The 25,590-nt window shown below is 47.7% G+C and overlaps 1 protein-coding gene across 1 annotated transcript; it reads left to right on the top strand.

Moving 5' to 3' along the window:
• Positions 1 to 19,038: 19,038 nt before the first annotated feature.
• KLF10 (Kruppel like factor 10) lies at positions 19,039 to 25,328 on the top strand. The gene is made up of 4 exons (XM_006041208.3): positions 19,039 to 19,390; positions 22,176 to 22,412; positions 22,518 to 23,433; positions 23,730 to 25,328. Exons 1-4 carry the CDS (start codon positions 19,352 to 19,354, stop codon positions 23,987 to 23,989), a joined length of 1,452 nt encoding a protein of 483 aa, XP_006041270.1. The 5' UTR covers positions 19,039 to 19,351; the 3' UTR covers positions 23,990 to 25,328.
• The last annotated feature ends 262 nt before the right edge of the window (positions 25,329 to 25,590 follow it).

Genomic DNA, 25,590 nt, shown 5'->3' with positions numbered 1-25,590 from the left:
CGATGATAATGCGGCAGTGAACATGGCTATACAAACATGTCTTGGAGACCCTGCTTTCAACTCTTTAGGGTACTTATGCAAAGTGAAATTGCTGGATCATATGGTAAATCCTTTTTTAATTTTATGAGAAACTGTTATGCTATTTTCCACAGCAGTTGTACCATCTTACATTCCCACCGGTGGTATACATGTGTTCTATTTTCTTCACAACCTGAAAACATTTGGGGTTTTGTTTGTTTGTTTCTGTTTGTGTTAATTATAGCCATCCTAATGGCTAGTATCTCATTGTGGTTTTAATTTGCATTTCCCTAATGATTGGTGATATTGACCTTTTTTTTTTTTCATGTGCTTATTGACCATTTGTGTATCTTTCTTGGAGAAATGTCTGTTCAAGGCCTTTACTCATTTTTTAAATCAGGTGTTTTTTGTGGTGGTTGAGTTTCAGGAATTCTCTATATAGTCTAGACATTTATCCCTTATCAGATAAGTGATTTGCAAATATTTTCCCCGTTCTTTGGGTGGCCTTTTCATTCTAATGATAGTGTCCTTTGATGCACAAACTTTTTCCCTCTCTGTGGTTTTCCAGGCAAGAATACTGAGTTCAAAGAGAGGATGCAGGTAGCTCGAATAAAATGAAGGGAGGTGAACTTCACAAAGAATTAGCCCGGGGTCCAGGGCAATAGCCGGAGAAGGCAATGGCAACCCACTCCAGTACTCTTGCTTGGAAAATCCCATGGATGGAGGAGCCTGGTAGGCTGCAGTCCATGGGATCACTAAGAGTCGGATACGACTGAGTGTCTTCACTTTCACTTTTCACTTTCATGCATTGGAGAAGGCAACCCACTCCAGTGTTCTTGCCTGGAGAATCTCAGGGACGGGGGAGCCTTGTGGGCTGCCGTCTATGGGGTCGCACAGAGTCGGACACGACTTAAGCGACTTAGCAGCAGCAGTGGCAGGGCAATAGCATTTGGTTGTTATATATACCTTTCTAGCAACATACCCAGCTTCTCAGCTTCCTTTTCTGGCCTCTACCAAAGCTTCACTGATGCCCAGAAGGTTTTGAGGGGCGTGGTGAACCTTGGCTTCCATCTGGGATGCAACAGTGAGGTCTAGAAGCCTGGTGTTCAGGTGATGCCAGTTTTATTCTTAAACACAGCAGTAACCCCTGCCCACTTTTCTCTTCTCTGGTTCCTTGCTGAGCCCTCTTCCAGCACTCCTGTTCTTCCTGCCTTGCTTCCACAGCAGGGGTAGTCTAGATGCGTGCCACAAGGGGATGGGACATGTGACTTGAGGAAGGTCTGAAGCTGTGGGCCCACAGGAGCCATCTCAGCAGGTTCGGCTCCCTTCACTCAGAGAAAAGGAGCATGCTTTGTACTGCTCTTTGCTCTTTCAGGCCCATTTCTTCCCCCAGGTAATGATGAGGAAATAGCTGGGCAAAGGGAAAAGCTGGAACTCCCAAACTCAGACCCATCCTTCAACTTAAAAAACAAGGTACTTGATGGGAATTCCCCGGCAGTCCAATGGTTAGGACTCTGCACTTTTACTGCCAAGGGCATGGGTTCAATCCCTGATCGGGGAACTCAGATCCTGCAAGCCACATGGCTGAGGGGGGAAAAAATGTTGTAAGGTTGTTAATCTACTTCCCGGACCTCACCCAGGCATCCTTCCTACCACTGCATCCAGCTTGAGCTCCTCCAGGGACCATGCTTCTGAATCAGTTCATTGTAACAACTGACTCTTTTTAAAGCAGAGCTTCTCTATGAGATGGCCCTTGCATTTCAGTAGCCACCTTTTGGCCAACTGCTCCCTTTTAGGAGGATAAGAAGCTTGATACAAAGAAGCAGCCTCATTTCATCTCCTTGGACAAAGAAGGCAGGTGGACAGTGATGGAAGGGAGGAGGTAATATTTCAGGTACTTTTTTTTTTCCCTGGCATAGCCAAACAAACAAAAAACAACCGTGTGAGTTTTTTTCCTCCCCCCTCAGCCACATGGCTTGCAGGATTAGTTCCCTGACCAGGGACTGAACCCATATGCTCAGCAGGGAAAGCACAGAGCCCTAAGCTTTGGCCCCCCAGGGAACTCCCTGTTGGGACCTTTCTCTACCACATTCTGGTCAGCAGGTTCAGGCCTCCTCCAAACAGTTGCCTGGGAGTAAAAAACACCCTTTGTTTTGGAGGGTTGTGCAAACACTGTTACAAGTGATTTATTGGCCTGTGTTTAACCTTTATTTAATTGATCCAATTTACTCTACTAATTGATGCTCAATTCCAGCAAAAGCTTTGTTTCAAGGTTTATAGCCTGAAAATGTGGTTAAGATGTGTAAAAACACAGCAGGAAGATTCTCAACACAGTTCAGGTGATAAGGCGCTTCAACTATATGAATGGCATCCACAGAGAAAAAGAGTTAGATTTCTTTGGGGTGGGAACAGCATAGTGGCAGAACTGAGATTAGACAGATAGAAGCTACGGGAAGAACTTGATGCAAGGAAGAAACTTTTGACAAATTATAATTGTTTTTAAAATAAAAGTAAAAATGAAATTCCCTAGGAGATAGGGAGCATGTGAGCGCTGGAAGTTCTAAATGAAGGGGCAGAGGGGTCACCTGTCAGGATACTGGAAGGGGTGTGAGTTGATGTCAAAGAAGATCCAACTTAGGACTAGGATTCTGTGAGGAATGTTGGGGCTAAAAGGTTTATACACAGAGTTACCCTCTGTTGAGGGCCAGAGAAATGCTTTTCAGATAGGACTGAGGAGAAAGAAAACATTATTTCAAAAATTAGTTAACAAAATAGAGCCTGGGTTTGAACTTATTTACCAAATGGAGATGGTGTTACGCATGTCGGCCACAGAGCTGCTGTAAATACCAAGATAATATAGGAGTGTGCGTGGAACAGAACCTTAGCTCAATAAGTGTTCACGATTATTAATAGATTATTTACAATGTGAAAAAGCTAGCTGGTCAATTTCTTCCTGAGAACACAGTCGTTAGATGGCTACTGAAATGAGTAGGGATCTATAGAAACTGACTGCAGTAGACAGCCCACGGTAGAGTGGGAAGAGGTAGGTGTTGGCTTTAGAAACCAAAACCTGGTTAATATGCCCACTTCTCCAAGCACAGGAGACAGCAACATTATCTGTAATGCCATATTCAAATACAGAATCCAGTAGCTTTTTGCTCCCCAGCATACACTTTCCCGTATACATTCACCTCTTTTGTGTATAGATGGGGACATACGGCATAAGTATTTATACGTATGGCTTCCCTGTGGCTCAGTGGTAAAGAATATGCCTGCTAATGCAGGAGACGCAGGTTCGATCCCTGAGTATAGAAGATCCCCTGGAGAAGGGAAAAAGCAACCCACTCTAGTATTCTTGCCTGGGAAATCCCATGGACAGAGGAGCCTGGAGGGCTACAGTCTATGGGGTAACAAAGAGTTGGATACGACTTAGCGACTAAACCACAATTACTCTAAATCCTTGAAGACAGGAAGTAGTGAACATATTCTCTAATAAATCAGTCACTTATAAAATTGGTCCTTATTAAAAACATCACGTCTCAGTTAATACTACAATCCCTACCTCTTCTGTGATAGGGCCTTAAAAGTCCAAGTAAAGATGTTAAGATTTATAATTTTGTCAGAAAATGTATGCTGAGAAAAATAACATTTGAATCCTTTTCTAAGGATTAGTGCACATTTGCAGTGATAACCTAGGCTTGTTACACCTAAGAAAGCATATTTTAATGTCACTTAATTTCACTTTTCAACATGAAGCTCCAATCAAACTTTTCTCCCCACTGATTACAAAACCATGATTCTTTGTTTAAGTGAATTCATATTAAATGTTCCTGCCTGGTAGTAATTATCCTCAGATGTGGAAAGAGAAAGAGAGGGAACGTGAGCAAGCACTGGCGACCTTTCTCGATTGTTGCCTAATTTTTTAGCTAAGTAGTAATGCAAGACAAACAGACCCACAGTGCTTTCTTTAAAGCCTTGTGAAATGGAAGGAGAATAATATTTCCTCTTACTAGAGAAGGACCTAGAAAGTTACCCGGGTTCTTTCACCAGACTTTTGCTGTTATCGAGTTTGTACGTTGAATAGAGGCTACACTCAGATCAGATACTTCAAGACACTTCAAAGTTCAAACCTTTTGACTGCCATTTGAATGGCTTCTTAGAATTTCAGAGCTAGAAAACCATGTTAGAAAATGGTCCTGGGGCAGGGGGTCAAACTTGCATGGCTTTTGGTCAAATACATTTGGAGGCAATCCCCTCATTTAATAGGTAAAAAAACTGAAGAGAAAGTAGTTTTTCCCTAGACAACCCTGGAGATTAGTGGCTTGATTGGAGCCAGGACCCAAGTCTCCTGACTCAAAAGTTGTGTTTTTCAACCTTGGCCACACACTGGAATCACCTGAGGAAATTCAAAAACTGATGCTCCCTGATCCTACTGAGGTCTGGGTCCCACCCTCCAGAAACGCTGACTTAACTGGTCCTGGGTGCAGCTGAACTGGGCATTATGAAAAGCTCCCCAGGTGATTCTAAGATGCAAATAAGATTGAGATTCACCCCTCTTTCCTAATTTTTGCTCTTACAGAAGGACTTGTATCACTTCCCACTACAGTCCTTCTTCCTATCTTTCTACTTTTTCCTTGCAATTAACCCTATTCTTTCTCTGGTGTTGCCATAACCCAACGATTATTAAAGCCCAATGCCTGACAAGGTTGGGGGGTGGTGACCTCCAGTGGGCAGAAGGGGGTGGGGGGTTGGGGACAGGGTGGGGGTAATTCAGAAGGTTTACAAAACTACAGAGCAGTGGGCACCTAGTCTGCCCGGCCTTCTTATACTGAACAGATGGTGAATTTCAAAGCTGAATGTACCAGGGAACCAATGCCATACACTCAAATTTAAGTTTAAATATTCTCCATATGCTTGGGTTTTGAATTCTCTCCTGGAGCAGCAGGCAGCTGAAGCTAACCACCCTGAGTCCTAGCAGACAGCAAACGTCACTTGGAGCTGAAAACTGCCGACTGCTGTGGTGAGGGATTGGAAGCCAGGCCCTGGACCAATCCATTTCACCACCGGCTTGCTCTTCCCTCAGCTGTCAGAGGGGCTTTTCATTGCATTTAGCTGGGTATGTAAAAATGAGTCTTGGACCCTGTCCTAGAAGGACAGTGGTGGAAAAAGTAAATTAGAAATTGATCTTTCCTTTTTTTTTTTGGCCATGCCCTGCCACTGGTGAGCTCTTAGTTCCCAGACCAGGGGTTGAACCTGGGCCCTTGGCAGTGAAAGCGTGGAGTCCTAACTACTGGACCATTGGGGAAGTCCCTAATCTTTCCTTTTGAGAAAACCCTATCCCAGAAGGCCTCATGCCCTTGTGCTGGGCTTGTGTTCACAACCATTATGATGATGAAGGAACGCTCCAGCCCACCTCAGATCGCGGAGTTGCAGCTAGGCTGGAGGAGTCCCATGATGCTCTGTGACCCGGTGGATTTTGTCAGAGGCTAGAGAACGGCTCTGTGTTCTTGCCATTTGGAAATTCCCATAAACAACCAACCTGGCAAATACCGGATCCTGCTGGTCATGTGCACACCAGATCTGGCTGCACAGAAGGTAGCTTCCATTTTTCTGAAGGACATGAGGTTCTAGTGATGAATACTCCACTCCTTTCTTGCAGAGGCTTTCACTCTAGCGTTTCACCCGCTTCTGCTTTCCTTCCCAAACCGTGGGAACCCAAGAGTTCACTTTAATGATGTCCAATTTTTTTTATTTTTAGATTTATCCAATCATTTCTGGGGCTTCCCAGGTTACTCAATGGGTAGAGAATCTGCCTGCAATGCAGGAGACCCAGGAGACCTGGGTTCAATCCCTGGGTGGTGGAAGATCCCCTGGAGGAGGCCATGGCGACCCACTCCAGTATTCTTTGCCTGGAAAATCTCATGAATAGAGGAGCCTGGTGGGCTACAGTCCATAGAATCACAGAGTCAGACAAGACTGAAGGGACTCAGCAGACATGTACACGATCGTTTCTGGAACACACATTCCATCGTTTCTTGAAGGGAAGGAAAACAGTAGATGGTACTTTATACCTTTGGACATAAGGACAGGAGCAACTCTCTCCTTGTTATCATGTATTAATTTGGGGACATATTCTAGCACCATAAAACAAAGCACTTTGAAACTACTACCAATTAAACTTTTAAATTAGGTATAAACTAGTTTGAGGTCAGGTTGCTCCATCCTGTCTTAGGGGACTGGGGGATCCATTTCTAAAACATTGATGGGCTTCTTATGTGATTAATTTTGGGCAGTGGACACAGGAAATTAGGTTCCCATCCTCCATGAGTTCACGGTCTAATGAAGATCAGAAATACTTAAATTATAGACGACTGCCCTGTGTGGTATGTCCTGCAGGAGACAGATGCACAATAAGGGAATTCCTTAGATTCTCTGTCAAATCAGTGGTGTCAGCAGAACTGAGGAAGCAACCCCCTGATTGAATATATCCTGACACACCTGTGGACAGTGATGTCCACGTTACTTTGGAGCCCAGGTTCTGTCTGCTAGGGACCTGCTGCAGGTGAGTGTAGCAAGAAATCAAGATGAGAGGACACCAGCTGCAGCAGGAAAGATGTCAAAGGGAGGAAGTCTGTGATCTGTAGCAAGGCAACAGTGAGGAAAATGGCCCCTGAAATGGGGAGTTACACGTGGAATATGTCATGTAGGGCTGGACTGTGAAGGTCCTTATGCATTTGATACAGGAAAGCTTTAGATAAAAGTTTTATCTTTTTTTCACCCCAGGTGAGGAAATTTGAATTAAAAACTCAGTTTCTAAACACTTCATCATTAATCCATATAAGGTTCTTTTACTTTTTACTTTTTAACCTCCAAACCCTAATTATATTCCTTTTGGCCCGACAGTACCTACTCTCATGTTTAACTTATCTTTAGATGTGCATGCATACCTTTTTCAAAAGGCTTATCACTATCATGTGAATATATCTTTATAGAAGTGATAATGTGCTATAAATCCTGTTCTGTTTCCTGTCTTCCTCTCAACACTAGGTTTCTAAGTCCCATCAGTGTTGCTATGTACATCTGGTTGACATTTCTTAACTGCTGTCGACTTTTTAACAGTGCACATCTTCCATCTTTTACTAATAATACCTTTCTCTAATGATAAGCACCTGGGCTGCCTCCACTATTCACTTACCCCAAGAAATCCCATGATGAACATCCTTATGGACCTGTGAGGGAATTTCTTGGGAGTATATAGTCAAAATTTTTTTCACAAGTCATAGGGCATGTGCATGCTTAATCTCAACAGCTGTAATCCCAGCAGCTGTCAGACTGCTTTTCTGAGTGATGGTACCAACTGACACTCCCTCCAGCCATGCGCTGGTGCTCCATCTTCGACATTCTCAGCTGCACCGTCATCACCCTTCTGATATTGGTCTTCTTTGGCTTTCTAAGACAGAAGTTTAGAACAGATACAGTAAGGTCACAGGGCATTCTGTAAAGCTCTTCACCTATGAGTACCACGAGAATGGGGATGCTTTAGGAGAACTGTGCGGGGATGAACGATCTGATTTGCAAAACCAAAAGATGCAATATAAATTCTCCGGAAAGTTTAGGAGATATTTAGCATTACAAATGCAAAATATTTTCTCTATACACTTCTATGTATAAATATCCCATTCAACATTTGTTTCCACTCCCATGATTGGTTAGTTTCTGCTGATCTGGACTAAAACATGATTTCACTTGGTCATCATCGCCAGTCTTCACCATGGCTGGTAGTGGAAGACAAGAGACAGGGAAGGTGGGGCTGCAAGACCAGAGTATCTTGCTGAGCAGAAGCCTCGCCTTGCTTGATGAGCTGGGTCTGCCTCCTTATCTTCAGCTGTCATTCTCCTAGTGTGAGAGAGTTAGATGGAATATTAAAGTGACACTCAGTGATAACAAGGAACATCTGTAGAGTACTTACTACTCAAAGTGTGGTCCTTGGACCAACAGCTTAGGTATCACCTGGGATGTTGCTTGTTAGAAATTCAGAATCTTCATGCCCGCCCAAGACCTACTGCATCAGAATCTGACTTTAGCAAGATTGCCAAGGGATTCTATGCACATTAGAGTTTGAGAAGCACTGCTTCAGTCTTTGCCAAACATTTTCACATAGTCTGTCCTATTTAAACTCTTCCCAAACCCTGATTTTCTTGGGTATCAGTTATTATGTAATTCCCATGGCACAGGTGAGGAAACTGAGGCTGGGCTGTCTAAAGGGACTAGCCCAGGAATACCCAGAAGAGCCAGTGCAGCCAGATTTTCAGACTCGGCAACTCCTCTCAAGGTCATACTTTATTTACACCCCCCTCTCCCCATGCCCCACGTTTCCTCATTCCAACAGGAAAACACCCAGGAAGAGCTAATTTCAGAGCCAAACACAAGTGAACTGCTGTTGAAGCTGCCCAGTCCGGTGTCTCCTGGGATACATGTTGTACTCACTGCTATTCAGCCTCAGTTCTCCTGCGGCAGCCAGATGGTCACTGAGTATGAGATGGGTGGAGCTATTAGGGGGTCCCTCCCTTGATTGTGTACCACGGTCCATTTTTCCTTCTTAAAAGCAGGTAGGGACTTCTCTGGTATTCCAGTGGATAGGAATCTGCCTGCCAAAGCACGAGACACATGTTCGATCCCCGGTCTGGGAAGATCCCACACGCCATGGAGCAACAAAGCCCATGTGCCACAACTACTGAGCCTGTGCTCTAGAGCCCGGAAGCCACAGCTACTGAGCCCTTGTGCTGCAACTACCGAAGCCCGCAATCCTAGAGCCCTGCTCCGCAGCAAGAGAAGCCATCTCAGTGAGAAGCCTAGAGAGCAGCCCCCGCTCACCGCAACTAGAGAAAAGCCTGCACAGCAATGAAGACCCAGCACAGCCAAAACGAAACAATAATAATAATAAAAGCAGGTTAAGCAAGAGTGTTTAATATGGGGGCTCCCAGGCCCCCAAGATATTTATGAATAGAGTTCAGGAGTCTTCAAACTTAGCATTTTCTTTATCATAACCACATATAGAAAACACACCACAGCAACAGCAGTGACTTTGTCACTGAGAGAAATCACAAATATTTCTATATAGAATTGCAACTACTGCACATTTCAGAATCATGTTTATGCTCATCACAACTTCAATATTACTTCAGTTATTAGATCCACACTAGATATTTTTGTTTTTGATTTTTATTGGTGCATAGTTGATTTATAATGTTCTGTTAGTTTCAGGTGTACAGCAAAGTGAATCAGTTATACATGTTATACAGTATGAAGTCAAGTGGGCCTTAGGAAGCATCACTACGAACAAAGCTAGTGGAGGTGATGGAATTCCAGTTGAGCTATTCCAAATCCTAAAGGATGATGCTGTGAAAGTGCTGCACTCAATATGCCAGCAGATCTGAAAAACTCAGCAGTGACCACAGGACTGGAAAAGGTCAGTTTTCATTCCAATCCCAAAGAAAGGTAATGCCAAAGAATGCTCAAACTACCACACAATTGCCCTCATCTCACACACTAGCAAAGTAATGCTCAAAATCCTCCAAGTCAGGCTTCAACAGTAAGTGAACCGTGAACTTCCAGATGTTCAAGCTGGATTTAGAAAAGGCAGAGGAACCAGAGATCAAATTGCCAACATCCATTGGATCAGCAAAAAAGCAAGAGAGTTCCAGAAAAACATCTACTTTTGCTTTATTGACTACGCCAAAGCCTTTGACTGTTTAGATCACAAGAGACTGTGTGGATCATAACAAACTGTGGAAAATTCTTCAAGAGATGGGAATATCAGACCACCTGACCTGCCTCCTGAGAAATCTGTATGCAGGTCAAGAAGCAACAGTTAGAACTGGACATGGAACAACAGACTGGTTCCAAAGAGGGAAAGGAGTACATCAAGGCTGTATATTGTCACCCTGCTTATTTAACTTATATGCAGAGTACATCATGCAAAATACCAGGCTGGAGGAAGCACAAGCTGGAATCAAGATTTCCAGAAGAAATATCAATAACCTCAGATACGCAGACGACACCACCCTTATGGCAGAGAGTGAAGAAGAACTAAAGAGCCTCATGATGAAAGTGAAAGAGGAGAGTGGAAAAGTTGGCTTAAAACTCAACATTCAGAAAACAAAGATCATGGCATCTGGTCCCATCACTTCATGGCAAACGGATGGGGAAACAATGGAAACTGTGACAGACTTTCTTTTTTGGGCTCCAAAATCACTGCAGATGGTGACTGCAGCTATGAAATTAAAAGATGCTTGCTTCTTGGAAGAAAAGTTATGACCAACCTAGACAGCATATTAAAAAGCAGAGACATTACTTTACCAACAAAGGTCTGTCTAGTCAAAGCTATGGTTTTTCCAGTAGTCATGTATGGATGTGAGAGTTGGACTATAAAGAAAGCTGAGCACGGAAGAATTGATGCTTTTGAACTGTGGTGTTGGAGAAGACTCTTGAGAGTCCCTTAAACTGCAAGGAGATCCAACAAGTCAATCCTAAAGGAAATCAGTCCTGAATATTCATTGGAAGGACTGATGTTGAAGCTGATACTCTAATAGTCTGGCCACCTGATGCGAAGAATTGACTCATTGGAAAAGACCCTGATGCTGGGAAAGGTTGAAGGTGGGAAGAGAAGCAGATGACAGAGGATGAGATGGTTGGATGGTATCACCGCCTTGATGGACATGGGTTTGAGCAAGCTCTGGGAGCTGGTGATGGACAAGGAAGCCTGCATGCTGCAGTCTGTGGGGTTGCAAAGAGTCAGACATGACTGAGCGACTGAACTGAACTGAATATCCACTTTTTTAAAGATTCTTTTCCCACATAGGCCATTACAGAATATTGAGTAGAGTTCCCTGTGCTCTACAGCAGGTCCTTATTAGTTACATATATTTTATATATAGTGGTGTGTATAGAGGGCTTCCCAGGTGGCACCAGTGGTAAAGAACCTGCATTCCAACACAGGAGACCTAAGAGACATGGGTTCAATTCCTGGGTCTGGAAGATTCCCTGGAGAAGGACATGGCAATACCCACTCTAGTATTCTTGCCGGGAAAATCTCATGGATAGAGGAGCCTGGCAGTCTACAGTCTATAGGGTCTCAAGAGTTGGACAAGACAAAAGCAACTTAACACACATGCACGCATGTGTGTATATGTTAATCTCAATCTCCCTATTTATTGCTTTCCCCTTAGATATTATTTTTTCATGTGTTCATAAAAGGGCACTATATTGCTAAATTATAATTTTTAAATATTTTCATAACTCTGCATACTATGTGCATGTTAAGTCGATTCAGGCAGACTCTATGGGCTGTAACCCGCTAGGCTCCTCTGACCATGGGATTCTCCAGGCAGTTAACACTGGAACGGATTGCCATTGCCTTCTCTGGGGGATCTTCCCGACCCAGGGATCAAACCTGTGTCTCCTGCACTGCAAGTGGATTCTTTACCACTGAGCCACGGGGGAAACCCCTTGGTAACTCTGTATCAGTATAGTGGTTTCCTTTGTATTTTGACCAACTGCATTTTATGAACTTAGTGTTTTTCAGAGAAGGAGCTCATAGGCTTCATTAAACTGTAAAAGGACTGTGTCAGATTCTGGAAGCTTTATCACATCTTCCAGTCTTTTTGGTTGTTGGGTCGCCTCCTACATTTGTTTTGTATCTGTTATCAGTAGCAACATAGCACTTAAAACCAAAAGGGCCTGTGTGCTTGGCTTCAGGGGTGAAATGAAGGCTTTCCCAAGAGGACTGCACATCATTGCAGTCAGACTTGGTGGGAGAGGGGGGTTGAAGAACCCCAAGGGAGCACATTTATGACACTTGCCCTTCCTCTAGATCTTCTCAACATTCAGAAAATTTCAATTAAAAATGCCAGTGCCAGACTTCCCTGGTGGCACAGTGGATAAAAATCCGCCTGCCAATGCAGGGGACTTGGGTTCGATCCCTGGACCCGGAAGATTCTACATGCTGCGGGGCAACTAAGCCCATGCAGTACAACTACTGAGGCCGCCGCTCTCAAGCCCATGAACTGCAAGTACTGAGCCACAACTACTGAAGCCCAAGCACCTGGAGCCTGTACTGTGCCATAAGAGAAGCCGCCACGGTGAGAAGCCCATGCACCGCAATGAAGAGTAGCCCCCACTCTCCGCAACTAGAGAAAGCCTGTGCCAAGCAGTGATTCACAAAGAAGCTGGAAGACATTTGGCTTTTGAAAAGGAACACCCCTCCTTTCATACCCATGACAAGATCCCCGGGATTCTGAAGTCTGTATGTAGGTAAAAGTTAGTAACTGAGGCTCTACAGAGAAAATGGCAGCTCATACTTTTAAGCAGGCTGTAAGAACTCTGTAATCTTCATGTGTAGCGTGATAGATTATGTTAATAAACAAAAATGCAGGTTACAAAGTAGCACACTGTATTATTTAGAGAAGCGGGAGTGAGAAGGCAGGGCAGAGAAAAAGTCTGAAAAATGTGTATCCAAATGTTAATAGTGGTTAATTCTGAGTATCTTTATGGGAGATTTTCCTCATTTTATTCCTTTTTGTATCTTTTTCAATGATCAGCGCATATAACCTTTGTTAAAAGCAAACAAACAAAGGCAACAAGGCTGTTTGCATTTCATAAGAATCAAAATGTTAAACAACTCTTGTTTTACTGCTAGTTGGAACCCTGCAGTACTACTTAACTAGCTTCACACCTCTTGGGGACATAAAAAAGAGGGGAATGCAGAGTGGAAATATGTAATTCTTTACCAAAAAAAAATCTAAAATGTTATAATAAAACCATGGACTTTATATAAGGATCAAATTAGGTCTCCTGTATTCCTGGTGAACTAGGCTGTGCTTGCGCACAGCAGGCGCTGGATCAAGTTCACATGAACCTCCTTCCTTCCTGTTACCAGTTTATTTCCGTCTCAGAGCCCCAGTGGAGTGCTGGGGGGTGGGAGTGGGAACAGGGCTGCTGGGGGTTGGGTTCTTCCAGATCTACATACTTCCCCCTTCTCCAAGTTAAAACCATTTATTTCCTCCTCCAATTCTTCTTCCTTTTCTATTTATTTATTCATTTATCTTTGGCTGCCCTGTTCTTCGCTGCTCCGAGTGGGCTTTCTTGTGGAGACCAGGGGCTACTCTTCCTCGCAGTGTGCGGACTTCTTATTGTGGTGGCTTCTCTTGTGGAGCAGAGGCTCTGGGATGCACAGACTTCAGTAGTTGTGGCTCTCCACTCCGGAGTTGAGGTTCCTGGACTTTAGAGCACATATGCTCAGTGGTTGTGGGGCACAGGCTTAGTTGCTCTGCGGCATGTGGGATCTTCCCAGACCAGGGATCAAACTTGTGTCCCTCTGCATTGGCAGGAGGACTTTTATCCATCGTGCCACCAGGGAAGCCCCTTCTCCCTTTACTAATACATCAATTATTCTAGACCTCCTTCCCGGGGCACTCTCTCAGCTGTTTTAAATTCTTTAAAAAAAAGTATCGGGTTTTCCAGGTAGCACTAGTGGTAAAGAACCTGCTGGCCAATGCAGGAGACATAAGAGATGAGAGCTTGATCCCTGGGTCGGGAAGATCCCTTGGAGGGGGGCATGGCAACCCACTTCAATATTCATGCCTGGAGAATCCATGGACAGAGGAGCCTAGTGGGCTACTGTCCACTAGGTCACAAAGAGTCAGACAAAACTGAAGCAACTGAGCATGCACACATTCATATAAAATGAGTATTTTGAAAACTGCATCTGTCCCTCCACAGCTGAAACACACTTTTTCAGTTATCCCTTGTGGCATATGAAGCCACCCCCAAACCTAGGGACATCCCTGCAGATAAAAGTGGGGGTAAAGGGATATTGGGTGGAGGGGAGGCAGGAAACGCTGCGTGGGTTGCTCTTCCATTTATTGTTCATGATTCTGTGGGTCAGAAATTCAAGGAGAGCCTATCTCTTCTCCAGGTTGTGTCAGCTAGGCCTGCTTGACCAGGACTAGGAACTCCCCAGGTGGAGTCCTGGTCCTGGCTGGTGGTTGGGATACCTTCTCCACGTGGCCATTCTCCCTTCAAACGTTTTCTCTTTATTCAGTAAGTTAGCCTAGCCTAAGCAACTTCTGCCTGGTGGCTGATTTCCAAGAGAGTAAAACTGGGAAATTCAAAGGCTTCTTAAAACCCAGGCATGAAATCCCATAGCACCACCCAGATTTCTACAGGTCATGAGTCATAGGGCCAGCCCAGAATCAAGGGTTGGGGGAATTAAACTTCACACCTCTTGGTGCAGGAATGGCAGTCACTGGAAAAGGTTATGCAGAATGGGAGGGGTTTTGTGACCATCTTTAGAAACAAGCTACTCAACATATCAATATTTTAGAAGATTTTTTTTAAAGAGCTTAAAAACTATGGTAACTAGTATAATGAAAATAATGAATGATGCATTCACCAGTCAGAGGGGATAATTATTTTTTCTAATCTGTCTGATACTTTCAGTTTCTGAATCAGCCCCTGTCTGCCTCTCATCTCCACTTTACATCACATTAGGCCAAGAAATAAGTGCATATTTACGCACTTCTCTCATGCAGCATACGTGAGGGAAGTCCTCACTGTGTCACATTTTGCCAGTATTTCAGCGTGTGGCTGTTCCCTCTTAATCTCCATCCTGAGCCTGTAGTTCACCAGAGGACCACCTGCAGTTTTTACACCTCTTGTTCCTTACTCTCCCTAGAGGATTTCATCCATTCTCTGGTTCTGACTGCCACCTACACCCTGATGACAACCAAATTTTAATTTCCAGCCCAGATTCTTCTCTTCTGGGCTCCAGATGTGAAATTCCAACTGCCTCCTGGATATCTCTGTTTGGATGTCCCAAGGGTAACTTCAGTTTTACACGTCCTAAATCAAATTTGGCATTTTCTTCCTCCCCACTCAAACTTACTACCTCTCTGGAGCCCCTTTCCTGGGCAATAGTGTCTCATTTTTGTCCTGTTTCCTCAAGTGAATCAAGCCGAAAACTCAGCAGTCCTGCTCCACATCTCCCTCTTCTTCATGCCTACATCCAATCAATTACCAAATCCTCCTGGTTCTTGCTGTCTCTATTCCAGCCTTTCCATGCCTGCCACTGTCAAATTTGCTGCCTCTATTGCTACTAAAGACTTTTCACTGGTGTTAGACCCCAGGCTCTCTGATCCAGCATCCAAACTGGGCCAGAATGAATTTTCTATACTATCATTGCTAAAACCTGTCAGTAGGTCCCCATTGTCCTCAATATAAAAGTTCCACATCTACATTCCTTAGCAGGGCACACAAAGGCCCCTGATGTTTGGGGCTGCTTCCCTTAAGATCCTAAACACCTCATCCTGACTCTCAAATTTGTGAGTGGACAATTCAGAGCATCCTGAATCCCCACCACTCTCTCTACTCTCCACCTCCACTTCTCCTCTCCTCCAGCTTAGATGCCAACCAAAAGAGCTTTCCCTCACCCCTTCCTTCCTCACCTACCTAGGACACGCTGCACACCCTCTACTTAGCATTCATCACACTACAGTCATGGCCGGCCAGCTCACTTATTTCCTTCTTTCACTGTACTGGAAGCTCCTATGAGCTGTGTCTTTTGTTATGGTTGTTTCTCAGTGTTCAGCTAGTGCCTGGCATATGGTAGGGCAATGAATGAATGGTGAAATATCCACTGACTGTAAGGAGCAAAGAGAAGACGGCTGGTGGGGACAATGTGTTTTAGTATCCATAAAACTGAACTGAGGGATCTTTACGTGTCAGCCACCTGCCCCACACCTTCCTTCGCAGTTCCAATTGAAGGAGAAACCAGCACCATTACCAGGAGGGTGACCAGCATTTAACTGAAGTACTGCTTACTCCTGCTCAGGGCTTTCTTTCACTCATGCCTAAGATGACAGTTTTCCATGCCTGCTGCTGTAATGATGCAAGTTAAGGGAAAGGATTAGAAGGGTCCATACTTCTGCCTAGGCAGTTGTCCACATTCTGCCTATAACCTCAGTGAATCTTCACAGACAACCTACAATTTTATTTCCTCCATTAAAGAACTGTGACCACCTAAAGTGTCTGCACTGGACCACAAAGATGATTATGACATGGCCACCATCTTGAAAGAGACTTTATTTACATATAGTCTACTTGGGGCTTCCCTGGTGGTTCAGACAGTAAAGAATCTGCCTGCAATGAGGGAGACCTGGGTTCAGTCCCTGGGTCAGGAAGATCCCCTTCCTGGAGATCCCCTGGAGAAGGGAATGGCTACCCACTCCAGCATTCCTGCCTGGATAATTCCAAGGACAGAGGAGCCTGGTGGGCTACAGTCCATGGGGTTGCAAAGAGTTGGACACAACTGAGCGACTAACACATACACTCATAGTCTATTTGTCTTTATCCTCCCATCCAAGCCTTTTGAGAGCAGGGACATCGCCTGTCTTATTCATTGTGGTTGTCCCAGTGAATACAACACATAGTAGGTGCTCAACAAATATTTGTTGAATGCAGTAGATAAATGAGCAATACAATGCTTATTGAATGAGGATGTGACCATAGGCAAGGGTGTATCTGGGTGAGAGAGAAGACTGGGAGGCTGGGGAAAGTTGGGGGCAGGATGGAATGACCTTTAACCTCCTAGGCAATAGGAGCAAAGGATCATTTTTTAAGGACAGATAATCATGATTGGTCCTGACTTTTGAAAACCCCACTCTAGTTCCAGTGTGGAGAGTTTGCCATTGGTGTGCCAGCGGGGCTGGGGTGGGGGCTGTGTGAGGGGAGTGCAGGTTCTTTACTCCAAGCAAGCACTGATGGCAGCCTGACATAGAGGGACATTTGAGGGGCACAAGTGCAAAGTGAGGGGAGAGAGACATTCTGCTCACACCTGGGGACCAACTGAGGCAGACAGTGAAGGCTGGATGGGAGATGAGAAGCCCATATGGGAAGAAGTAAAAACAAGGGCTTTAGTTTAGGTTCCTTTCAACCTGAGGTGCCCGGGTAACATCTTTCTCTGAATCTCTAGGAATGCTGCCACCACCACAGTGTTCCTCCTACCCCTTTTCTTTCCTGTTTTGAATCACTCCCACAAGCCAGAAATGCTCCCTGCTCCTCAGCGTGCAGGAGAACCATGCCAGCAGGCCCCACATTCCTGAGGAAGGGACCCAGGAACCTGGAGGGCGGGCTGCGGCCTCCCCGGGGGCAGCTCCCTGACAGGAAGGCAGGCTGGGCACAGACAGGAGCTTCCTCTGCTGCAGCAGGTGCCCAGGGCCAGCTGCTCCAATCCCCTCCAGGCTCACATCAACAGGATGGGACAGCCCAGGCGGAAGGAAGCCTGCAGGGAGGGACGCCCGCCGCTGCAGACAGAAGCCGGGGCAGGGGATGAAGGGGAGACAGGAAGAGCTGCCTGAGCTGCTGAGCTGGCGCCCCTCCAGCAGATTCAGGAGAGGCAGTGACAGGCGGCCATTCAGTCCTCCTTCCCTCTCTCAGTGGGCGTGTCTAGCCCTGGTTGATCCTATTATTATTACTACTACTGTTGTTGGCTAGCCTGGGCCTGTTTCTAAAATATTTAATTCATTGATTTTCTTTTTTTTTTTCTTTCTGGCAATGCCCCGAGGCTTGCGGGATCTCAGTTCCCCAACCAGGGGTTGAACCCAGGCTATGGCAGTGAAAGCACCCAGTCCAAACCACTGAAACGCCAAGGGATTCCCTAGTTTATTCCTTTTCTATACTCATTTTTGTGATTATGGGGAAAGAAAAGACACTTACATCATCAGCCTTTCGGTTACACGGAGAAGTGAGGCAGCTGGAGGGAAGGGCAGTGACTTCTGCCCCCTGTTAGCCGGTCCCAAGGAGTGGCTTTAAGTTTGTTTTAAGCCGCGCTATCACCCAAAGGGAGCCGACAAGGAGCCAAAGCAGAACCATAGGCTCGCAGTTCGGAGGCCCCAGACCGCCTCTGACCTGGTTCGGGATGGGGGTTGTGGAGGTGTGGCTGGGGCTTTCGCGGGACCGAGAGCAGGGGGTTTCGTGACTTCGATTTGGCGAGCATTCCCAAAGCAACCCACTCTCTGGCGTGCCTTGGCTGGCGCCTCGTGACCCTAGAAGACCCCGCCCCCCCATCACCACCAGCAGTTTCCCGGCAGAGCGTTTCCGGAGGCCGTGGCCCAGGGTGGGTGTGGGGGTAGGGTCTACTCTTGAAACAGCTTGTAGACTGCAATTTAAACTTTACACCGAGCTCAAAACTCGGTTCTGCAACTGAGAGTCGGCTCCAGAGAAAGATTAAAAAACTCTGGCCTATGGCTCCAGCACCCCCACTGGTCTAGTTTTCGGGGCTTCCTGCAGTCCCCACACCATTCTCTCCACAGCCCTGGAGGAAGGATGGGCGGGGCGGACGGGGGCGGGCAACGCCGCCGGCAGTGCAGATGGAGAGGGCGAGCTAGCGCCTGCGGCCCGGGCGTGGGCGGGGGGGCGCAGGAGCAGGTGTCCGCTCAGTGACAGGATTCCCTTTCCCTCGCCTCCCGTTCCCTGGTGCTACCCACGGTTCAACTAGGCAAAAACCCAGCAAATGCTCCAGAAATCCAGCTCGGTCGGTCACCAGGCTCTCCTTTCTCGCCAGGAGCGCAAGAGGACGGAGCGATTCCAAATGCAAATCTCTTGGCTCTGGACCCTTGGCTTGCAGCCGCCGCCTCCCCCGCCTGGCCACCCGGCGTCCCGCCCACCCCGTGGCGGCAGCGGCCCGAGATGGGACCTCGCCCGCGGAGGGGAATGGGCGGAGCGGGCATCCCTCCCCACCTCCCACGTGGGCCCGGATCTCCTCGGAGAGCCTGGGCGCGCCGCGGCGGCCGCGCCTCCGGGCTGGGCCCGGGTTCCTGGCGCCGCCCCACCCCTGGGCTAGGGAAGGGGACTGCGGGCCGGGGAGGGAGAGTGGGGGTGGGTGAGGGGTGGGGGCCGCGTCCACAGAGTCAGGTGGTGGCGGGAGTTCCCTCGGGCTGGGCCCGGGGAAACGCGCTGCCAGGGGATTGTGTACACGCTCCACTGACACAAGCTTCACGCTGCCGGGCAGCCGCTGATCACGCGTGGCCCCGCGAGCCCATTGGCCGGCGCCTCACACACCTTTGTCGCTGATTGGCCGGCGCCAGGCTCCGCCCCCACCCCCGCCCGCGGCTCGGGGCAGGCTGAGCGGCTACCTGAATGGGGAGGGGGGCAGACGGCGCGGAGCGCGGCGGCGGCGGGAGCGGCGTCGAGTGTCTCCGGGCGCCCGTCTGTGGCCAGGCAGCCAAGGACAGCCTTGCAGCCAGTCAGCTCGTCGCCGGCGGCCGGGCAGCCAACCATGCTCAACTTCGGCGGCGCTTCTCTCCAGCAGGCTACGGTAAGTCACCTGGGGATGCCCCAAGCCCTTCCCTTGCCTCGCTGCGTCCGGGGAGACCCCCGAGCCCCTGACATCAGCCTCGCCTGAGGACAGAGGTTGCAGGGGAGTCATGGAAGAGGAAGAGGGGCTTCCCGCCTGCAGACTGGGCATTGGTGAGGGTGAGTGTGTAGCGGAGCGGGGGGCGGGGGGGGGGTTTCTGGAGAAGCAGGCTGGGAGCTAGAGACGAAGTGAGAGAGGGTCTCGCTCGAGGTGTAAGGAGGGGAAGGGAGCAGCTCCCCTGGGAGACTGGAAGCAGGTGAGGGGTGGGGGAGATGACTGGAGGGGCGGGAAGAGTGAGGAGATTGGGGGGGGGGGGCACTGGCTGCCCTGTCAGCGAGACTAGGAGGCGTGGAAGTACAGGAGGGGGGGACGAGGGGGCCACCCTGCACCTGGCGCCGGGGGGGAAGAGATGCCTCCGTCTGGATAAGGAATGCGCCCCAGGCTGGCAGGGGGCTGCTCTCGAGCATGTGAGGGGTGGGGAGTCAACCGGAGAGGAGAGGGGGACTCCCCATCTCGGGGGGGTCTTGAACGGAGGCTTGCAGGACTGGGGCTACCCAGCAGATAGCGGGGGGGCTGTGGGGAGGGGCGCCCGGCGTGGGTGCAAGGGGATGGCACGCGGGCCCGGGGAGTTTACCCCACCCCAGACGTCTGGAGGGGACTCCCTTATCTCCGGAACAGGCAGGCAGGTGGCCTCCTCCGGAGGACGCCTTGGCGGGGGAGGGGGCCTCGGAGCCGCCTTGGCGACAGTAGATGGAAAGGGTGGGAAGTGGGACCCCAGTATCGGGGTGAGGAAGGTGGGCGGGGGGAGCCGGGGCTGCGAGACGCGGGGGCCGCGCGCCGAGGCGGGAGCCGCCGGCCGTGGGGCCGCGCGCCTGGAACCGGGCCTGTTGGGGGCTGCACGTCTGGGAACTCGTGGAGATGCTGGGCTCGGCGCGGGGGTGGTGGGGGGGCCGGAGCTGCCGGAAACCGTGGGGACAGGGGGGCGCCGCGTCTTCGGGGCGAGTCGGGGTGGTCTGAGATCCCGCGGGCGGCGTGGGCGGGAAGCGCCGAGGGCTCGGCCGGGTCCCCGGGGGCTGCGGCCGAAGGAGGGCGGGGGCCGGGTTTCCGCGGGGACCTGGCTCCTCCTCCGGCAGCTGAGGCGGAGGCCGGGGGGTGGGCCGGGAACGGATGCGCCCAGGGAGCTTCTCGTCCCCGAGTGACCCAGCCCGAGCCTCCGCCAGGGCGGGAGCAAGGCCCGGCCCCGCTGTCGGTTCCTAAGGGAACGGCGGGGAGCTGGAAGGGGCGGGCGCGCCGGGAGCCGGGCGGCCGCGGCCCCGCCCCTCTCCGCAGGCCCGGGCGCGCACGGCCGGGCGGTTGGCGGCGGCGCCCGCGGCCCCTCCCCCGGGCCGTCGCGAGGGCGGGGGCCCCGCGGGCTCAGGAAGTAGGTGAAAGGTGACGGCGCGGCAATTCCCAGTTCACGTTTCCTGCGCCGCCCGGAGCAGCCGCTGATCACGCTTTGTTCACATGCCTCGCCCTCCCTCCTCCTCCTCCGCGCCCCCGCCCTCCGCCGCCCAGCCAATCCCAGCCCGGGCCGCCCGGCTGGCTGGCCAATGACGGGGGCAGGGACGCGGGGACGTGCGAGCGGGCGAGGAATGTTCCCAGTGACTCACCCGCGAGCCTCATTGAGGTTAGGGCGGCCCCATCCGTCTGTCCCCGCCAGCGAGGATCTCCCCCGCCGCCCACCCCCGCCCCTTGTCTGCCTCCCCACGCCCGCGCCCCCGCCCGCTCTTCCCTTTCCTGCCTCCCTCGCGCCCCACTCCTTTTCCTCTCCCCTCCCGGCTTCTCTTCCTGCCCTTCCCAGCGCATACTCTTTCTGTCCTGCCTAGCCTTTTCTCTTTTTTTTCTCTTTTGCACTGGTGTCTTGAGGCTTTTACACATACATGCGCTGTCCGTTGCAGCTTACGTAAAAGGCGCGCGATTATGCAATTGCTTGTTAGCTGTATTTCAAGAGCAGTAATAGCTTCTTAAAGGTTTCTACACGAAGGGTTTTTAAACAAGAATTGAGAACAATTCCTAGCAATGTAAAGAATATTTTTCGGTGTTTTTACAGTCTCTACTTAAGCCAAAAAGTGGGATCACGTTAGTGGAAAATTGAAGAGATGGAGGGTGGTAACCATTTTAGTACAGTTTAAGCAACTTTAGTATGAAGCATTAAATATCTGATGGGAGGAGTTGTTTAAATAAATACAAAGCGTGTGCTGTTATTTTTATCCTGGAGCAGTTCTTTAAACAGTTAAAATAAGATTCTATTTTGAATATTGCAGATTCCTTACAGAGTTTTTTGCAAATTTTGGTCAAATATTGCAATTTTTGCCATTTTCTGATTTGTGTGTGTGTGTATGTTTGTGTGTGTTATTGCATTAGCTGGTCATAGACTCCTGTTGCAGTTGGCTACTCTGGAAAGAACATAAAATGTTTCTCTTCCAAGCCAAGCAGTTCTGTTTTGAATGACAAGTGGATTGATATCTTTAATCTTAGGTCCCCTTGATAGTAATAAGTTCCTTGCAAGGTTATCCGTGTTCAAGCCTAAGTTTGAGAGGAAGAATGGAGAAGATTTTATCACTACTACTTCATAGTAGGGATGAGAAGAATAAGTTTTATCTTGAAAAGCTGTGCAGATTGTAAAAAAAAAAAAACAAACACATTACTCTGAGTGTCAAGTGGATGACAACAGTATGCTTATAACACGAGTCTTTTGTATTTATAGGAGGAAAGAATGGAAATGATCTGTGAAAGATCAAAAGAGAATGTGTATTCCTGGAACAAAACTGCAGAGAAAAGTGACTTTGAAGCTGTAGAAGCACTTATGTCAATGAGTTGCAGTTGGAAGTCTGATTTTAAGAAATACATTGAAAACAGACCCGTTACTCCAGTGTCTGATACATCAGAGGAAGAGAATCTGCTTCCTGGTACACCTGATTTTCATACCACAATCCCAGCATTTGTAAGTATTGTTTCAAAGATGAATGTAAATGATAATGCCTCTTACAATTTATATCATGGCCTGGACCGTTCTTCACGCTGTTACCTGTGTTTCTCTTCTCTGTAGTGTTTGACTCCACCTTACAGTCCCTCTGACTTTGAACCTTCTCAAGTGTCAAATCTGATGGCACCAGCGCCACCTACTGGACACTTCAAATCATTGTCAGATACTGCCAAGCCTCACATTGCTGCTGTACCTTTCAAAGAGGAGAAGAACCCGGTACCCGCCCCCAAACTCCCCAAGGCTCAGGCAACCAGTGTGATTCGTCATACAGCTGATGCCCAGCTGTGTAACCACCGATCATGCCCCGTGAAAGCAGCCAGCATCCTCAACTATCAGGACAATTCATTTCGGAAAAGAACCCACCTAAATCCTGAGGCTGCAAGAAAAAACATACCTTGTGCCGCTGTGTCACCAAACAGGTCCAAACGTGAGAGAGACACAGAGGCAGATGTTGAAGAGAAGCCAAGCCCTGCTGCACTTTATGACTTTTCTGTGCCTTCCTCAGAGACCGTCATCTGCCGACCTCAGCCGGCCCCCGCGTCTCCCCAGCAGAAGTCAGTCTTAGTCTCTCCACCCGCGGTGTCCACAGCGGGAGTGCCCCCTATGCCGGTCATCTGCCAGATGGTTCCCCTCCCTGCACACAACCCCGTCGTGACGACAGTCGTCCCCAGCACGCCACCCAGCCAGCCGCCGGCTGTCTGCCCACCCGTCGTATTCATGGGCACTCAGGTGCCCAAGGGCGCCCTCATGTTTGTCGTGCCCCAGCCGGTCGTTCAGAACCCAAAGCCTCCGGTGGTGAGCCCAAATGGCACCAGACTCTCTCCCATTGCCCCTGCTCCCGGGTTTTCCCCTTCCTCAGCGAAAGTCACTCCTCAGATTGACTCATCGAGGATAAGAAGTCACATCTGTAGCCACCCAGGATGCGGCAAGACCTACTTCAAAAGTTCTCATCTGAAGGCCCACATGAGAACGCATACAGGTACCAGCCATTTCTTACTTATGTCTGAGAAATTTGGGTGATGTTTTTTTGACAGTGCTCACAAATGTAAACCAGGCATGTTAAGAGAGAACTGGCCTTACCAGCCAATTCAGTGGATGGTATTCACCAGTGCATGGTCTTCTAAAAGATTTCATTAAGGTGTTTTTGTCTTAATTTCTCAAATGATGATTCTTTTTAAAAAAACATGTCTTTAAGCTTTAAATACAATTTAATACATAAAGGACCATGACCTAATAAATGCATAGTAATAAAGATAGGACTTTTTTTTGTTTCAGGTGAAAAACCTTTTAGCTGTAGCTGGAAAGGTTGTGAAAGGAGGTTTGCCCGTTCAGATGAACTGTCCAGACACCGACGAACCCACACAGGTGAGAAGAAGTTCGCCTGTCCCATGTGTGACCGGCGGTTCATGAGGAGCGACCATTTGACCAAACACGCCCGTCGCCACCTGTCAGCCAAGAAGCTACCGAACTGGCAGATGGAAGTGAGCAAGTTAAATGACATTACCCTACCTCCAACCCCGGCTCCCACGCAGTAATAGATGGATGGTGAAGAATCAGACTAACTTTAACTTTGGTCACAGCCAGAAGCCAGTGGTGATAGAAAAATGCTTCCACTGCAGGTCTGTGGCTCTCCAGTGTGGGCTGCAAGCAGAAGCCCCACGGCCTGGGGAGAAGGCCCAGCCTGGGTTAGACAGTAAGAAGTGCTGCGGCCACAGGCAGGTCACCGAGTGGCAGGACTTGTTTCTTATCACATAAGAGAGAGAAGAAAGCTTTTATTCAGTATTTTTTGAAGGTTTCAGGTGAGGTCACCCCAACCACCGGTAGCACAGATTTTGAACTTGTGTGCACAATTTGTTGTTTTACTTTCACCATTACTTTTCAATGTGATTCTTCAAAAGCACTGGTTTCAAGAGTGTAGAGACTGGAAAACATTACGGTACAGAGATGGAGATGTAAAATTGGTTTTGTATCATCACGAATATTATTATCCTTTCCTAGAGTTACCTTGTTTACTATTCTTAGTCTTTCCATTCAACTTGTGGATGTAGTTGTTAAATATACCTAGAACTAGCATTTTTACACTAGTTGCTGATGTTTGGAATTGAGCAACTGTATATTGCTGAAGAGGTCCCAAAGAATTGGAATCCTCATTAATTTAATTGCTTTGAAATGTAGCTTCAATTTTTTCTTGCGTTTTTGTTTTAAAAGTTCAACAAATGACTATTACTAGGTATTTTATTATGCTTTGAATCTTAGTTGGTTGCAGTTTCTTGTATAGATTTGAAAATTGTATACCAATGTGTTTTCCATAGACTCTAAAATACACTGCACTTTGTTTAGAAAAAAAATTGAAGATGAAAACATATTGTAAAGAAGGGATATTAAGGATTTTAGATAACTCCTTGAAAAAGATGGCTTAGGTCATCAGTAAAGTACCCTTATGTTATGAGGATATAACATGTGCTTTATTGAATTAGAAAGTTAGTGACCATTATTCACAAATGGATAAATGTCCTGTTAATTTATAGAAGTTTTTTTGGGGGGAGGGGAGAATGTGGAACAAGATAGGTAGAAAAATAGAACATTCACTTTTGTTAACAGTATTTCTGTTATATTCTGTTGTGTAGTGGATGATGTACACAGTGGTAAAACGAAAGTCAGTTGTTGAAAACATGTAGTGAAAACTGTCACTATGTCTTTCCATTTAACATTTTTCTCTATATTGGGTATAGATTTCTGCCATCAAAACTTTGGACCCTTGGAAAACAGAAAAGAACTTTTAATTAAAAAAAATCCTTGTGATTTACAATTTGCACAATATTTCTTTTGTTGTACTTTATATCTTGTTTACAATAAAGAATTTCCTTTGGTATATACAATTGGTTGATTGTATTTGTTGAAAACTATTTTCACTTTAACCTTGACGTTGATCACTGTGGAGCTAAGATTTATGGTTAATTTCTCTTAAGAACCTCATTCAAAATTGAGGTTTTTGAACGCAGGAGTTTATCTTTCACATGAGTAATCAAATTGGTGAGTATGCAGAGCAAGGACAGGGAAGCCCCTGGTGGTCAAAAGGTTAGGATGGGACTTGGCACTCCTTGCCAAGGGCCTGGGTTGGGGAGCTAAGATCCTG

Source organism: Bubalus bubalis, chromosome 15 (genome assembly GCF_019923935.1).
Source record: "Bubalus bubalis isolate 160015118507 breed Murrah chromosome 15, NDDB_SH_1, whole genome shotgun sequence".
In the NCBI taxonomy this organism is placed as follows: domain Eukaryota; kingdom Metazoa; phylum Chordata; class Mammalia; order Artiodactyla; family Bovidae; genus Bubalus; species Bubalus bubalis.
The sequence above is the reverse complement of the archived record's forward strand: the minus strand, read 5'-3'. Positions and strand labels throughout refer to the sequence as shown.